Below are 17,357 nucleotides of genomic sequence, written 5' to 3'. Positions count from 1 at the left end.
CTACAGCCAAAAGAATCCCCAGCCAGGACCCCAGAGTTGTAATGTCCCGCCCTGGTCCAAATCCGGACCAGTATGACTTTATTACCCAGTTTGCCTCTCCCTCAATGTGGAGAGGAGTATGCAACAAACTTGTTGTGTTAACCAAGCTGAGATTTTTCCCCAGACACTTCACTCAAAGGCACACTGGTTTAGATTAAGTAAAAACAAGTTAGATTATAAGTGATAGCAAACAGATCAAAGCAGATTACCTGGTAAATAAACAAAACCGCAAACTAAGCCTAAAATACTAGAAGGACAGAATATGAATTAGCAATTTCTCACCCTGACTGATGATACAAGCAGACTTGCAGATTCTCAAGGCACAAGCTGCAAAGCAAGTACAACTTGGGCTTCCCACCCCCATTCCAAGTCCTTTTCTTCCAGAGCTTCCCTCAGGTGTTGAGTTGTGGGGGAGTGAAGATGATGATGTCACTCCCTGCCTTATACAGCTTTTCCAAAGGGCAGGAACCCTTTGTTTCAAATGTGGTTCCCAGACCAGTCTGTGGAAAAATACGCGTACTCAAGATGGAGTTCAGAGTCATGTGGTCTGGTCACTTGCCCTTGCAGAGTCATAGCCGCCATTACTTACAGGCTGGCCGAAATGTTTACAGAAGGCTAAGCTATTCCACAGCCCATTGTCTTTGTTGATGAGCCATTAGTACTGTCTGGCTTCTTCATTTTTGTACCTGAAAGGCTGGCTGTGGGTGTTTTCCAGAGCAAGCCAATTTGAAAAGCAGATTCATAGTCAATATTTATAACTTCAGTTACAAATAGGAAACATGCATACAAATAGGATAATCATATTCAGCAAATCATAACTTTTCCAATGACACCTTACATGACCTATCTTGTACAAAATGAATCATAATTATGCCATAATCATGTCATAATATCACTATGATGAACATGGGGTGCAGCATCACAGCCGTATATAACTATTCCAATAAGATAAACTGTTAATATCTTATGAATAAGGCCAAATTCACGGCCATGAAAAATGCATCACGGACCGTGAAATCTGGTCTCCCCCCGTGAAATCTGGTCTTATGTGTGCTTTTACCCTATACTATACATATTTCACAGTGGAGACCATCCCAGTCTTTCTTCTGTGCTGCTGCCTTCAGAGCTGGGCAGCCAGAGAGTGGTGGCTGCTGATTGAGGGCCCAGCTCTGCAGGCAGCAGCGCAGAAGTAAGGGTGGCAATACCCTACCAGGCCATCCTTACTTCTGCACTGCTGCTGGTGGCGACTCTGCCTTCAGAGCTGGGATACCGGCCAGCAGCTGCTGCTGTCCAGGTGCTCAGCTATGAAGGCAGAGCCACCGCGAGCAGCAGCGCAGAAGTAAGAGTAGCAGTACCGCAACCCCCGCCCCCTGCCAATAACTTTGCAACCCCACCACAACTCCTTTTTGGATCAGGACCCCTAAAATTACAACACTGTGAAATTTCAGATTTAAATAGCTGAAATCGTGAAATGTATTATTTTTAAAATCTTATTGTGGTTAGATGTTGATAGATATTTGGCGTGTGTGTGTGTATGTATGCTGGCCTAGTCCTGCGCAGATAGCTGGCATGGCAGACTTCAAGTGAACTACCCAATGACTACAAGATCTGTTAAGGGACAAAGGCACCCAGGTAGGTTTATTGTTGACAAAGCATGGTACTAGTATCCCGCAGACTCTACCGGACCACTAATACATGTAAGCCCGTAACAATGGACCAGCTTAGTGAATGGTGGGACTTTCTGTTCCTCCTTAAGGTGAGACAAAGATACTCCCTCTGAGATACATCTTTATACCCCGATACAAACAAGTTAGTACTTGACAACCCCTTTGACACAGTTATTGCCCCTGACGTCGCTAGTTATCGCCCATCATTTTATACATGTTGGTTCAATCAAAACATCTCTATTATGTACTGTCCTCCTGATCTTATCTTTTAGGAGGGGTCAGTGTGTTCCTGTTATCCTTGGGTAATGTTTTTGTACCATCTTTGATATCGGGATGTTCTGGTAATACTTGATATCGGGATGTGTTTGCGTGAGCATTTTGTGACTAGCATTTCTTAGGAATGTGTATTTTTGCAGTATCAGCCCTGTTCTTGCCAAATTTTGTGAGCAGGTCCTGCCTCATACCAGGTCTCTGATACAAGGGCTTATGTCTCAGGCTGTCTTCCTACTACACCTATGACCGTGAAATTGACCAAAATGGACTGTGAATTTTGGTAGGGCCCTAATTATGAACAAATTTACTGCATTAGTAGACTATTAAATTAACAGATTTAAAGCATAAGAAGTCACAAAGCTAAAGTTAGGCAACAGTACATATGTCATGAGGCACAGCTGTGTATTTTGTCATAAAACTGAAACCAAATCTGGGTCCCATTATCCTCAGAATACAGTGTTTCTCTGTGGAAGCTAGAGGGATGGTATCATTTCCCAGAAACCTCAGAGCACCCACAGAGTTGCTATTAGAGTCCAGGGGCTGCGTCTTCTGCCCTTCGTAGCTTCCACAGAGCACTATGCCACAGGAGCAAAGGTGTTCCGAATGGCTTCTCCACAATCTGCCACCACTGTGCAATGGAACTGTGGCAGCTCATCTGTGTATGAGATTTCCTGAGGGGGTGGAGGTGAGATTTGGCCTTTATGATATTAAGAGAAATATATGAAGTTACACACTATTTAACAATAGAAACAGGAATTAAAAAATAACGGAGAATGGCTGCTGAATTAAAACTGCCACCGGAACTTAATTTTCATATTTCTTGACATTTTGTGATATAAATCCTAATCCCACAAATACTTACACACATGCTTGAATTTTTGCATGTGAGCTGCGCATTGAGACTAATCACATGCATAAGTGTTTGTAGGATCAAGGCCAGTTTTTGGCATTTAGGGCCTGATCGAAAGCACTGAAGCCAATGCGGGGACGGGCATTCTGGACCTGCTGAAGTCAGTGGAAGATTTGCTATTGACTTAAATGGGACCAGAATTTCATCTGCAGTCTTTCCATTGACTTCAGTAGGCTTTCAGTTAAACCCTAAAAATCAAAGTGTTTAGGAAGAAAAATAAAAGGAGGGAAAATTTAAAAAAGGAAAGACGGAAAAAACAACAAAAAATCTACAGTGCTACTCATTGTGCACATACCGTAAATTTATGAAATTTATTTTCATAGAATTATCAATCTGAACATGCTACTTCCATGAATTGCAGCTATTTGATTATTTTTTACATAAATTATATTGCCCATAATAATGAGAATCAGATTTTTCATTACTGTTTCCCACAATGAAAATTGTGATATTAAATATGAAAATATATAGCATTTAAATTCAGTATTTAAATTAAATAGTTTTTCCCCTCAAATTTCTATGTAATTCATAGGAATTTGTGGAATTTCTATAGTGGCCACAATATTATTTATAAATTCCCCAAGGGGATGTTACAATTTTTCAGACAAATGGATATTACTTCACATTTTCCTTTTCCTTTCCAAGTCCTTTCATTGCACAGTTGGATTACTCTGTGTGCACGTGTGCTTCACACCCACATTTGCTATGTGGCATAACTGAACCATGTTGTGAGAATTTCTCTTGTGGAGTATATAGGGCCTGGCAGCTTTAAATAACCTTCGTTAATGTGGTTTCTTCCCTGCCCCTTTGTCAACTAAAAACATAATAAAAATAGTTTTTAGAGTGAGATTTATAAACAATAACATCTCTAAAAACAATTAAAATGAGAACTGGAAAGGTTTCATGCTGTTAAACAGCTGAATTTTTGTCTTCCAGCCAGATGATAATTGAACATTATTTCACAGAATCATAGAACTGGAAGGGACCTCGAGAAATCTTTTAGTCCAGTCCCCTGCACTGAAGGCAGGACTAAGTATTATCTAGACCAGGGGTGGCCAAACTGTGGCTCGTGAGCCGCATGTGACTCTTTCACAGTTAAAGTGCAGCTCACAAAGCGCCCCATGCCCTGCTTACCAGATTGGGGACTAGGGGGCTCAAGGCTTCTGTCCTGTGGTGGGGTTAGGGGCTTCTGTCAGAGATGACTAGGAGGGGGACAGATTGGAAGGGGGGGCATAATTTAAAGGTTCATCCCCCCCAACAGCCTGAGTCAGGCCCCCCCAGGCACACACACCCTTTTACCCTCCGTGGCCTCTCCCTGCAGCTCCCAGGTGTTAGCTGTGCCTGGAGAGGCAATGACAAACTGCTGGGAACTGCAGGGAAGGGCCGCTGGTTTAGGTCCTTGGGGAGAGGCAGCAGAAAAAGCAGTGGCTCTCTCTGCAGCTCCCAGCTGTTTGCCGCTGCCTCTCCCCAGGGCCACAGCTCCCAGCTTACAGATTCCAGCACCTGCTGTGCAGGAAGGGGGCCTGGTGGTACCATGTGACCAAGAAGGGCCAGCAAACCCTGGCAAAGATTGGGGGGGGCACATGACCCCACTTGCCCACCCTACGTGTTGCCTCTGGTTTCTGCCCAGCAGGGAGGGGGTCTCCGGACTTCAGACCTTCAGGGCATGTCTGCTGGGCCTCAGTGCTTCAGGCTTAGGGCTTCAGCCCCACTCCTGCCGGACAGGTGCATCCTACAGGGCTAAAGCTCTGAAACCCCTCTCCCCACAGAGCTGAAGCCCCGAGCCCTGGCAGGTGCCTCCTGTGGGAAGCCCCAAGACCCTGTCATTGCAGGGCTGAAGCCCCGGCAGGCGCCTCTCCCAGAGTTGAAGTCCTGAGCCCCAGCAGGTGCGCCCCAGCTCTTGAACTTCTGAAGATTGTTGTATGCGGCTTGGAGGGTCAGTAAGTTTGGCCACCCCTGATCTAGACCATCCCTGACGTGTTTGTTTAACCTGCTTTTAAAAACTCCCGTGATGGAGATTCCACAACCTTCCTAGGCAACTTATTCCAGTGCTTAACCACCCTGACAGTTAGGAAGCTTTTCCTAATGTCCAACCTAAACAGCCCTTGCTGCAATTTAAGCCCATTTCTTCTTGTCCTATCCTCAGAGGTTAACGAGAACAATTTTTCTCCCTCCTCCTTGTAACAAGCTTTTATGTACTTGAAAACTGGTATAATGTTCACTCAGTCTTCTCTTCTTCAAGCAACAATTTTTTTTAATCTCCCCTCACAGGTCATGTTTTCTAGACCTTTAATAATTTTTGTTGGTCTTTTCTGGACTTTCTCCAGTTTGTCCACATCTTTCCTGAAATGTGTCGCCCAGAACTGGACACAATACTTCAGCTGAGGCCTAATCAGCGCAAAGTAGAGCGGAAGAATAACGTCTTATATCTTGCTTATTCCACTCCTGCTAATACATCTCAGAATGATATTTGCTTTTTTTTGCAACAGCTTTACACTGTTGAATCATATTTAGCTTGTGATCCACTATGACCCCAGATCCCTTTCTGCAGTACTCCTTCCTAGGCAATCATTTCCCATTTTGTATGTGTGCAATTGATTGCTCCTTTCTAAGTGGGGTACTTTGCATTTGTCTTTATTGAATGTCATCCTATTTACTTCATACCCTTTCTTCAGTTTGTCCAGATCATTTTGAATTTTAATCCTATCTTCCAAAGTACTTGCAACCCCTCCCAGCTTAGTATCATCCACAAACTTTGCAAGTATACCCTGTATGCCATTATCTAAATCATTGGTGGAGATATTGAACAGAACTGGATCCCGATGCTAAGGCACTGTCCAAACATCTCAATCATGATCGTAATCTAACTTTTATTCTCTGACATTTGATTTGACATTGGCTCCTTAAAATATAGTTGAAACTCTCCTTAATAAAAATCAATCTTTGATGTTTGGGACCCATAGCTAAAGTTTCTGGTTCAATTATTTTAAAATTAGATTATAATCTAATGAGTCCTGTTTTTTTTTTCTCCAGTTTCAGTTGTTGCCTGCAGTAGAGCAAGAAGGTTATACATAAGAGAAGAATCACTGACTGGGCGAAATTGGCCCCTGTGTAGCAGACCAGCACAAGACCACTTAAATCCTCAAAATAGGGATTAAATGGAACGTAGCTGATGCACAGGCATTGTGCTGGGTCTCTCCATTAGGGTCAGTGTTACCCTGTGAGTATAAACGTAGCATGTGCAGTCTTTCCCCATGGTGACGCTATGGGCCCAATCATCTTTTCCTATCAGAAAGCCCACAGACTGGGACTAAAGGAGAGGAAACCTCAGCGAGGCTCTTCTCACAGAGATTTCTCCCCATTTATTCCGTCTGGAGGAGAGTTTGACTCCCTTCCAATTGAACAGATTGCAGGAACCTCCCACAAAGCCTGTGGATTCAACAGATCCCAAAGGATTGGGGTGGGGGAGGGAGGTCCTGGGACTTCTACATGGAGGCTACGTGCCTCTATAGCAGCTCTGGCCTATCCCTTGACTGTATTGTCTCACAAATGGAGCTGTGCTGCCGGGGTGTCCCCTGCCATGGCTTCCCCCCAGGGACCTCTCTTTAAAAGGGAATGTCCCCTGCAAAAAGTAATCAAGCTCCAGGCATTCATACATTCCCATTCTGAGCTCCTCAAGGCTGCTGCAGGGACCAAACACATCCCACTCCAGTTTGCCTACCCTCTCTGCCTGTGGAGATCTCTAGGCCACCAATGTGTGGGAACAGAAAATCCATGCGTGCATTAATATAAGGCAGTGGTTCCCAAACTTGTTCTGCCGCTTGTGCAGGGAAAGCCCCTGGCGAGCCGGGCCAGTTTGTTTACCTGCTGCGTCCGCATGTTCGGCCCATGGCGGCTCCCAGTGGCCGTGGTTTGCCGCTCCAGGCCAATGGGGGCTGTGGGAAGCGACGGCCAGTACGTTCCTCAGCCCATGCTGCTTCCTGCAGATCCCATTGGCCTGGAGCAGCAAACCGCGGCCACTGGGAGCTGCGATCGGCCAAACCTGCGGACGCGGCAGGTAAACAAACAGGCCTGGCCCACCAAGGGCTTTCCCTGCACAAGTGGCGGAACAAGTTTGGGAACCACTAATATAAGGGCATGTTCAAGCCCTATGTTTTCCTATGCTCACATTATGGGCCTGAAGCTGCAGATCTTACTCAGGCAAAACTCCTATTGACATCAGTGGGCTATTTTGCTTGATTAAGGGCTACAGGAACTGGTCCAATAGAAGCAACATTTTTTAGACTTACAGTTAAAGATACAGTATTCATCTAGTACACAGTATACATGGCTATGTAGTATTAATTCTTAGGGTAATATCTGGTTTATCTCTCTCCTTTATAAAGTCCCTATATAACATTATAAAAAAATCACATTAGAAAAAGAAGCCAATAGTGATTATCCTAAAGCATGGGCCTTACAATGAAAAAACAAAAGAGGAAAGCACATAAAAATAAGATACAGACATGATTTTTTTTTTTTTTTTTGTACAAGAACAAGAATTTATTTCAAATATCTCCATGGGTAAGGGCAATTGCCAGGAGAAACGTGTTGTTCATAGCCCTTTCTGTGATGCTCATCAACATGGTGTCTGAGTTACTCTTAACACGAATAACTTTATCACAAGAGCACTGTGGATTAGTAATCATTATCATCCACATTATACAGAGGGAGAACCTGAAGCATGGGAAAGCTAAGTGTCATGATTTGCCTAGGTAGCTTGTGGCAGGGCCAGGAATCAGAACCAGTGTCCTGAATTCTAGTCTTAACTTATGGCATAAGTGTAACTGTAGTACATGTTTCAAGTCAAAGAGGAGAGATTAACATCTGAAGTCTTGTAATAGGCCCACTTTGAAGTTTGAGGATTCCCCAATCATCATCTTTTTTCCACCAGTAATTTAGGCCACTCCTGCCCCATTCCACATTATTTTCCATAACAGCTGAATCCATTAGACCCAGATCTTCAAAGGTATTTAGGTGCATAGCTCCTACTGATTTCAATGACAATTCAGTCAGTAAATACCTTTGAATTATGGCCCAGCTCTTTATATTCCAGCTCTCCACAGACTTCAGTCTGTTCTTCATCAACTCAGGACTTCAGCTTTCTATTTGTAAATGGATATCATACTTCCCTGTTCCCAGAACCTTAATTAATTAATGTTTGTAAAAATGATTATATGGAAGATGCTGTATACCTGTCACATTTGTGTATGCTTCTCATGTTCTGTTTTTGAATGTTGCTATATTCATAAACAAATTTATTTTTACCAGAGAGTCAAGCTTGATAGTATATTTCAGTGGAATCCAGCTTACATCCAAAACAATATTACTTTCTTTAAATCAATTTTACTCTTGAAAAACCCAAATATTAGAAAGCCATAGCATTTTAAAACTTTAGCTATAGATCACTTTTTGACAATATGCTTTCAGAGGCAATATATTGTTGCTCACTAATGTATCTCCATGTCCTTTACTGCAAAAACACCTAGCCAAGTTGTCTGAAACTGGGAAAGTAAAGCCACATCTCTTAGAAACTACCTTCTTCCTAATTTTACTGAGGTACAAAAAAGCAGAATCTTATAACCTGTTGCTAAAATGTAATTTTGGGGATTCAAATATCAATGGCCTCCATTTTCTCCCTTCCTTGCTATATCTGATTCCAGGAGTTGTTTGTACCAGTAGCTATCAGAATCCTCATATAGTGGATCACTTTGTTAAAAACCTATATGCTCCTTCATCAGAGAGTCCAGTGAATGCTACTTATTGTTCCAATGGCTAGTGTGCTAATTCTGTTTCTCAGAGGTTCTTTTTCTAGGCATTTCCCCTTTCAACTGGTTTTTGTGAGACTTGAAAAATGCATGGCAGTCAATAACAAGGTTCAATTTGATTAGCAGCCTTACCTCTAGAAACTAATTCTTCAACAGTTATAGGCTTGCCTTATAGCATGCTGATCCTCTGCCGTAACCTAATCTCAACTTCCATTTTTCTTTGTCTCCTACAGTAAAACTTAAGGCCTGATTCATCTTATCATTTACTCTAGATATCAGGCTATTTGAATATAATTATTTCCCTTCTGGGAAAAAAACAAGCCCAAATCCCACACCTTAAAAATTCAGCTTGAACAATCATAGTTTACCTAACCAGAAGAATTTATAATTAAAGAAAAAAATTATATAAATGAATTGCTATTTGGGGCAATCAGCACATAAAATAAAATTAGTTTATTCAGAAAGTAAATTGCAAGCGAAAGAGAAATGCATCACACAACTAATTTAAAATGAATTTTCAGCTCCCCACTGTTATATCCATGGGCTCTTGCTCTGCTGTGATACCCCAGGATGTTGTGACATCACAGCTATAATAGACCCTTGCTGGAGGAAGTAGCTGGCCCATATAAGGTGTAGAGCAGGCCCATTTCCATTTTGCAGCCTGCCCCTACTGGAACTCTCCTGCAAATATTCTTTGGCCAGTGAGCAAAACATTCTATTTATCAAACGTAGGAAATATATTTTTGGCCACAATTAACAAATGTAACTCTCTGGATATATATCTAAAATGGAAATTAACTGGGTTTTTTTTCCATTAAATTTCTCCAGCTAGAATCCACAATCATGGGCCTTTTTCGGTATTATTTTTGTTTACCTTTATCTTCAAGGCAAAATGTATCATCAGGCAGAAGTGCTGATCACAGTAGATATTAAAGATTTTGCTTATTTAGAAAACTAGATATGTTTTCTAGATATGTCGTTTTGAAAAACTATTTAGAGTTGGGATGCCATTATGCCTATTTAATTATAGTAAGGGTGGTGTTTAAACTGGCAAATAAACTATAAGGCACATTCTCAATATGTCCATATCTTCTCCTTACTTTCCCCTTTCCTTTCTCTGTTGACGCCATTATGAGAGTGGTTTGCTAAGTCTTTCATAGCATGGAACACATCTCAACAGAGAGATCGTCTTGCAGACCATGTCTCCTTGCATTTATGATTGCATAGGCCACCTCCACTCCCACAGGCAACTAACTGCCATCCCTCTGACAATTAAAGCAATAGTTTACATGAGAAAGTATTATTAGGAAGACATCTAATGTATTTTTAGCTCCTTTTAGTGCAGTTTAGCAGCTGAAAACAAGGGGAGTGCCAGTGCCATGTGACCAGCCAGCTCTGAGGACCATGAGAAAGTGCTACACGGACCAGCATTTGGGAACTACTGTGTTATGACAACTATTTCCTTGTCACCAAAACCAGTGGAAGGCAAGATGGCGCCTGTTTCAAGTGTACATATTTTAAGACATCTTTAGAAAAATGGAAAGTTTGCAAGTTTGAGGGGGAGGGGGACAAATGGGGTCTCATCTGCCCTAAGTTGCAAGGGTTTAAATTGTCCAAAATGCTATGGGTGATATTCTGGCTCCGCTGAAGTCAATGGGAGTTTTGCTATTGGCTTCAGTGGAGCCAGAATTTCACTGCACCTAAGCAATTTCTTGTTTGATTACTTATTAAACCTAATGAGTACTATAAGCAGGTCAGGGGTCAGGGTCCCATTTTAGAGGCAATGGTGGAAATGCCATTATGGTGTGTGTGTGTGTGTCTCACTATGCTCTTATATCATGCATCCCAAAGAAAATTCAGCTAGCCTCTGGACTAATCTACTCACCACTTTGGGACTAATACGTTACACACTAGAGGGGTTTATATTAATAATTATAGTTTTGCTACAATTTTTTCCTATTTTTTAAATTTTTCTTGACAGTTTTTTCTTCTTTTCTTGAACTTCTCAGTAGTAATATATGGAGAAGTGACATTAGCATTTAGGGGAGGGTATGATGGACACATTATTCTCCATCAAGACATAAATTATGCATTTTCTTGTAAAATACTATAGATGAATTTTGCTTAGGGCTGGATAATTTTATGACTCATATTTGTTATAATAAAACTTTGACTTATATGGCACTGATTATGCTCAGCTCCATAATACCTGAACCAGTCCAACTGACTGATTGTCCAACTGACTGATTGCCCAAGCTGTGTTTGGATTGCAGTTGCCGAGGAATATGTGGGTTGTTTTCCAAGAGTCAAGGGGGGAAGTTGGGGAAAGCAGGCTGGGCTGCTACATTTTTCATGAGAGGGAAAGGAAGAGAAGGGAGTGGAACTTTCCAATTTGTGAAGAGCCAAGCAGCTCCAGCCTGTTCCATTTCCTTCTCCACCTCTCCATTCTCCTCCCCTCCCCAGCTATGAAAAAGTAGCAGTCCATTCTGCTTCCTTCCTCCTAATTGCTCACTAGTGGTAAGCTCATGGTAGTTGGTCCATGCATAATGTAGATCCACTGGTCCAAAATTCTGGATTGAGGAGAGCCGTGGGTCACATCCACTAATCCCATCCTTCAACCATAGTAGTATCAAATCAGGTGTCTGCAGGCTGGGACTAAGGATTCTGTACTTCAGCACTAGTTTTGGCCTCAGTAATCAGCCCAGGGGCTGATCCCATCGCACGATGCACTCTAATTCAGGATTTGGCCCTAAAATTGCCTGCACATTTGTAATAGCTGGGGTGACCTTGCCTAGAGGGCAAGTGTGTCACAGAATTAAAATCTCGTTTTGCTAATGCCTGCAGCCACTTTTGAATTTTAGTTACTATTTCGACCTCTAATTAAAGGAAATCACACTGAGCTGAATCCAAGACAGTCACAGTGGGGACAACTTTAGAGCTTCCTGTCCTTGAAAACTATGGTTTATTTCCCGGCATCAGACTGGGAACTGCAGTTCATAACAGTAAGCAGCAAATTCCAGATCTTAATGTGCTAAGTATATTTTGGCACATTCCCAGCTGGTAGTGTGATTAGGTCAAGAATCCTGAATTCTATCTGCTTCGTTATAAGGATTTTCACATTTAAGTACGCTATTTTCCATTACCTTTACACTTTAAAAATATTCTGATGTAATTTCATATTTTTTGCTATATAGAATGTAGAAAATTTTGCAGTTGTAATTTACACAGTTTTGGTAGAGACCAAAGGCTGAAGGAGGAAGGAGACTGAACAATCCTATCATTCAGGGGTACTGGAACTATTTTTATAGTGGGGGTGCTGAGAGCCATTGAACCAAACTGTAAACCCTGTATATAATGGAAACCACTTCAAGCCAGGGGGTGGTGCAGCACCCTCCCCTCTGCACCCTTAGTTCCAGCACCTATGCTATCATTAGACTTGGAAGGATTAGATATTCATTGGTGTAAATGTTGATTTCATCATACATAAACAAACCAGCACAATATTTCCATTGCTAATTAAAATTTACAGATAGGCAAAATAAGAAAAATGCTTCTTGAGAACTTATTAGAGTTTGATATAAGGATATTAATTCATATATTTTGACATGTGATGTTGCCAATTTGTGGGTTTCTTTAACCATTATAAAGCTTTAACTTTTTTTGAGTCTCAGCATTTACTGCCATTAAATAATTACTGTTTGACGTTCCCCAAAAATTTCTCACAATTGTGAAAAATTATATAAAAATTGAAAAAAAGCTTAAAAATTAACTTCAATATTATCTGTCAAAATTATATATATATAAAAAATCTAAGTCTGCCAAGCCTACCCATCATCTCTAATATGCCAGGTCAGTGGCATTTTGGCCATGTGGGGAAACTGGACCACGCATAGGATAAAGATCTTCAGTCTCCAATGAGGTCAGGCTAGCATTTTTCTTGAGCAACACAATACTTCATAGGATGGTAAAGAGTCCCTGTCGTGCACCTAGCTGATGGAGTGTTGTACCTGGGAGAATAATTCCTTCCTGACCACCACAGTTGACCATCTTTTATCCTGAAGCATGATTTCTGATCACCCATATACTCTTATCAGTATCTTATCTTGCATTTTACAGCTACATTCTGCAATTACAAATGTTATCACAAAGTTAACCAATTTTTAAAATATCCAGTTACAGCATTTGACTGAATGATGCCCTGTAGCAGCGATTTTTCACAGACCAAGAATACATGGCATAAAGATGAGATATCTGTAATTTGTTCAAAATGTAAATATTCCTTTGTTTTTTTGGTAAGGGACCAGGTAAAGAAGAGTGACTGACCAATACTTTTCAGAATTTTGAATACTTTACTCAAATCCCCTCTAAGTTTCTTCCTTACCAGTCTAAATAATACTAAAATTTGTAGTCTCTTATCAAGGACAACCATTTGTATATTCCTAGCCGTCTGTGTTGTCCTTCTCAGCACCTTTGTCTTCTCTGCTATATATTTCTTAATGTGCAGTGACCTACAAACTCATACATGCAACTGAAGACCTCTGTGCCCATACAGAACCTCTTTAAAGTCAATCACGGCATAAAAAAGTGGATACACTGGCAGAATATCATTGTTCAATATAGTGTCATTTTAATATTTTATGCATTACTTTTCTATCCTTTTTCATGCCCTTGGAACTAATATAATGTTTTAACTGCTACTGTGTTCTAGGCAGGAAAGTATATGCATATTAAAATATCTTATTGTATTTAAAATATTAAAACATCATGTATTGATCAACAAGTGTGGGGAAATGCTTCTGCCTATTTACATAAGCCTGGAAACTGCAGGTATTTTGAAGCACTTACAGCATCACTGTGCTATCCGTCATACTGTAACTGCTGCTGAGTCATAAGTGATTGGCAGATGTGGGAATACACCATTTTGGTTAAACCAACATCTAAGCAATCTCCAAGTTTTCCCCTTGGAGGGCATTAGCTGAAAATATAAAACTGAAAAGTGGAACCTTTATTTGTGAAGAAAAATATATAGGGGGAAAATAATCTAAGCACCCTATTTCAACTAGAATGGGGTTTGGTTTGACCTCTGATTCGCTTTATTCCCACTAATAGTTGTAATCAGTTTACATTTCATCTGATACCCCCCCACACAACTTTTTGGGTAAACTTTTAGCTTACCAATACATCTTCCTTTTAGGTATATGAACAATATGCTGCTCACTTAGCTCTTCTAAATCAGTTTAATCTCAACCCTACAAATATTTACACACGTGCTTGATTTATGCACAATCCCTAGTCCCACTGAAGTAAATCCTCAATGCTGAGCCTTAAACCTGGGAGCAAAAGTTGAGTTCAGTGGGATTGCCGACGTGCATACAGCGGAGCAGATGCCTAAGTGTTTGCAGACTCGGGGCCGTAGCTTTCCAGGGCTCAGGCACTACCGTGACGAATGCAAAACAAGGCGGCGAGTCGAGCGAGAGCTGGGATGTAAAGGGTGAGCCCTTGCCCAGCGCGTGAGCCAGGGATGTTTTTAAAGGAGTCACCGGGCTGGGTTAGTCACCTTGAGGGCCCCGGCAGCTCAGTCCCCGCTGGACTTTCCCTGTGTGCAGCCTTGTCTCTATGCGCCCCCCATCTCCCGCGGCGCAGCTGCACCGAGCCGGAGGGCGATAGGTGTGTCCCCGCGGCCCGGCCTGGGGGGAGGAGGGGGGGGCGCTTTGGAAATGATTGGGCGAGAGGAGCGCGAGCGACACCCCTGCTGGGCTCCGCCGCAGCTTGCTCGCGCGCGCGCTCGCCGGGCTCCCACAGTAGCCGCGCTCTCCCCGCTCGCGCCGGACCGCCCCGCTCCTGCCGCTCCCGCCGCCGCCGGTCGCGGCCGGGCACAGCCGCAGCATGCCGCACTCCGCGGCCCCCGCCGCCCTCGGGGCTGCCCTCCTGCTCGTCCTGCTGGCTACAGACTCCTCGCCGAGTGAGTGCCAACCCAGGGGGGAGAACAACGTCCCTCGCCTCCCCCTCCCCCCCGCCGGGACCCCCCCCCGCACCCTCAGGCGCAGCAATGCACCAGCCCAGCCTTTGCGACGGTGTGCAGGGGAAAGCAGCAGCAGCAGCTCCCCCGTTTTCTCCCAAGGACGCCCAGAGAGCGTTTGGCGGGACGGCGGAGGGGATGACTGTGGCGTTTGCTGGGGCAGGGGGTGATGGGGGGTGGGACACTGGCGTTGTTGTGTGGGCAGAAGGAGTCGTGAGTGGGGGCATGGCTGGGGCATTCCTCTGGGGGTGTCCGTGGGGTGCACGCGTGTGGCGTTGTTCTGGGGGGGGGGCGGAGGGGCAGTGCCTTTTGGGTGCAGGCAGGGTGTGAGCGCACCCCTCTGGCATTGGATGGCTAGGGGGCACAGGGGCTGCACGGTGCAATGCCCTGGCTGCCCAGTGTTTGGGGAGGGGGCGCATGCTTTGGGGTGCGGGCTGGGGAGAGTACGTGCTAGGGCAGTGCTTTGTGCGGGTGACTTGGTGTCTGTGCAGCGGAGCGGTGCGTGTCGCTAGGTGTCTAGAGCCGGGCCGGGGGGTGCACGCTCGTGCCGTTGTTCTCCTGCTCCGTGCAATGCCCAGCCGGCGGCTCGGATTTGATTCCTGTGTTGACCGCTGCTTTCCCCCTCCTCGGTGTTTGTCTGCGGCCGCAGCCGTGCTGCTAAGTGCCCCGGAGGCTGCCCAGTTCTTGCGGCAGAGGCAGCGCCGAGCCTACCAGATCTTCGAGGAGACCAAGCAAGGCCATCTGGAGCGGGAATGCGTAGAGGAGCTGTGCAGCAAGGAAGAAGCTAGGGAAGTGTTTGAAAACGATCCCGAGACGGTAAGAGTGATGAGCGGAGCTGCCGATCAATTTGGGGTTTTGGGATTGTGTCAATCTCTCGCTCCCCGGCAGCAGCTGGAATGAGGGCGCCAGCTGTCTGCACAGCTGGGGAAGTTGTTTGGGGGAGGAGGCGAACCATTAGATAAATAACTGAAACCACAGCATAACCAGCGCTCCCCTCGGCAGGCTTGTGTTAGTGTTGTCAGGATCAAGCAAATACATTTTTTTTTTAAAAAAAAAGTCTGGATACATTTACTGGGCTGACATAATTTTACATGAGATTCCTATTTAAAATATTCGTATTCTGCGTTCAAATTTAAAGGGCTAAATTCACCCCGGTGTAACTCCAGCAAGTCAGGGGAGTTACACCAAGATGACAGTGTTACAGCATTTTTGTCTGGCCACCTTTGTCTCCCCCCCACCCCCAATCCCTTGAAACCCAGGACATTTAAAATCGTTTTAGCTATGTCCCAGAACAACGTCATAAAAGACATTTCAGGAAGAAATACATCAATAAACACGCTTAAAAACTTTCAAGCCTTTTTTAAGTGAGTATTTTGAGTTTGTGGTTTAGGTTTGGGATTGCTCTAAATCAGAAGAGGGGAGACCAGAAAGAACGACTTTTATAGCATTTTAAATTACATGGTATTGCTGTAAATCTGCAGGGCATCTAGCTTCACACTCAGTCACAACCTACAAAAACAACTTAAAGTCCTCATGAATCTTGAGTATTCTGTTTCTGTGGCACTTTGTGTGGCTGTAGTTGTCTTGTTTTACTAAAGTTTGCTTATTTTCTTTTCCAGTTAGCATGCACCTTCTGGGTGTGCTGTTTTGAAAAGGTTGTCCCCTTTCAGGGATTATCTGGGATTAGTTTAGTGGTGGGGAGTGAATTTCTTGGAGATCACATTGAGGCTTGATATTGCACAATGTGTTCATGTTAATGGTTTGATGCTTTTTGAGTGGTAGAAGATACATAGTTCAGGAGTGGGGGCAGGGAGAGAGGGCAGGACTTGGCTTTTCCTCTTCAGTTAATGTTTTATATTTAAGTGAAAACATGTCTTGACATGTTAGCCTATTAAGATATACAGTGCATTGAATGCACTACATCACAGTGCAATGGATAGTTACAAAGCAAAAGTAAAAAGGACAGCAATATGCAAACAGATTCTAATGCTGGTTTTTCTTCTTTCTGCAGTTCAGAGTTTAAGATCAAACTCCTGTTTAGTTAGGTCCACTAATGTCTGTTACACTCCTGCCTGTGTACATACTCTTGCACCTAGATACAATACTGTTTGGTGTTCTGTAAAATACATAGGTTGAATGCATTATAAACCCCTGTAATGGGGTGTCAGACTGGCTGACACAATTATTTTCCATATTCCCGTTGAGCTAAAATGTTTTAGTAGAATTTTACACTCAGTGTAGGTGTGCAGAAAAGAAAAATCCAAAATGTGAACTTTGACCTTTCATAAATAAAGTTAATCTGAGGTCACCACTTGTATTTATTGGATTTTAGCCAAGAAAATTGGCAAGGGTGAGCAAGTGTATGACGTACTCACAGGCTTGTTCACTGGAAGAGTAGGCTGCTGTAAACATATGTAATGATTATGAATAATAATACTGGGCACTTATTTCACACTTTGGAAAATTGTAAAACTTTATTCCTATTATGAAGACATTGAAGTTATTTAGGTTTTACATCTTATCTATAGCTATAAACAAATTCCCTGAGACATAGCCTTGTTATTTAAGCACCTTTGAATAACAACTATTTTGCAGTTGATAACGCTTTGTTTTCTATTTGTGGATTTATTTTATTTTATTGC

The 17,357-nt window shown here is 43.1% G+C and overlaps 1 protein-coding gene across 5 annotated transcripts in view; it reads left to right on the top strand.

The window, feature by feature from the left end:
- The first annotated feature begins 14,517 nt into the window (after positions 1 to 14,517).
- GAS6 (growth arrest specific 6) overlaps positions 14,518 to 17,357 on the top strand; it is a 131,529-nt gene continuing 128,689 nt past the window's right edge. For 4 of the 5 annotated variants that reach the window (XR_013345758.1, XM_077813952.1, XM_077813974.1 and 1 more), the window contains exon 1: positions 15,263 to 15,531. Coding sequence is in view for 4 of the 5 variants with exons in the window: in XM_077813952.1 (XP_077670078.1) it covers positions 15,286 to 15,531 (246 nt within the window). In the remaining variant the exon portion in view is untranslated. Of the gene's footprint in view, positions 14,659 to 15,262; positions 15,532 to 17,357 lie in introns of those variants that run through there. The other variant, XM_077813966.1, reaches the window with a different exon arrangement.

Source organism: Eretmochelys imbricata, chromosome 1 (assembly GCF_965152235.1).
Source record: "Eretmochelys imbricata isolate rEreImb1 chromosome 1, rEreImb1.hap1, whole genome shotgun sequence".
Lineage (NCBI taxonomy): Eukaryota > Metazoa > Chordata > Testudines > Cheloniidae > Eretmochelys > Eretmochelys imbricata.
This window is presented reverse-complemented; position numbering and strand designations above follow the sequence as displayed.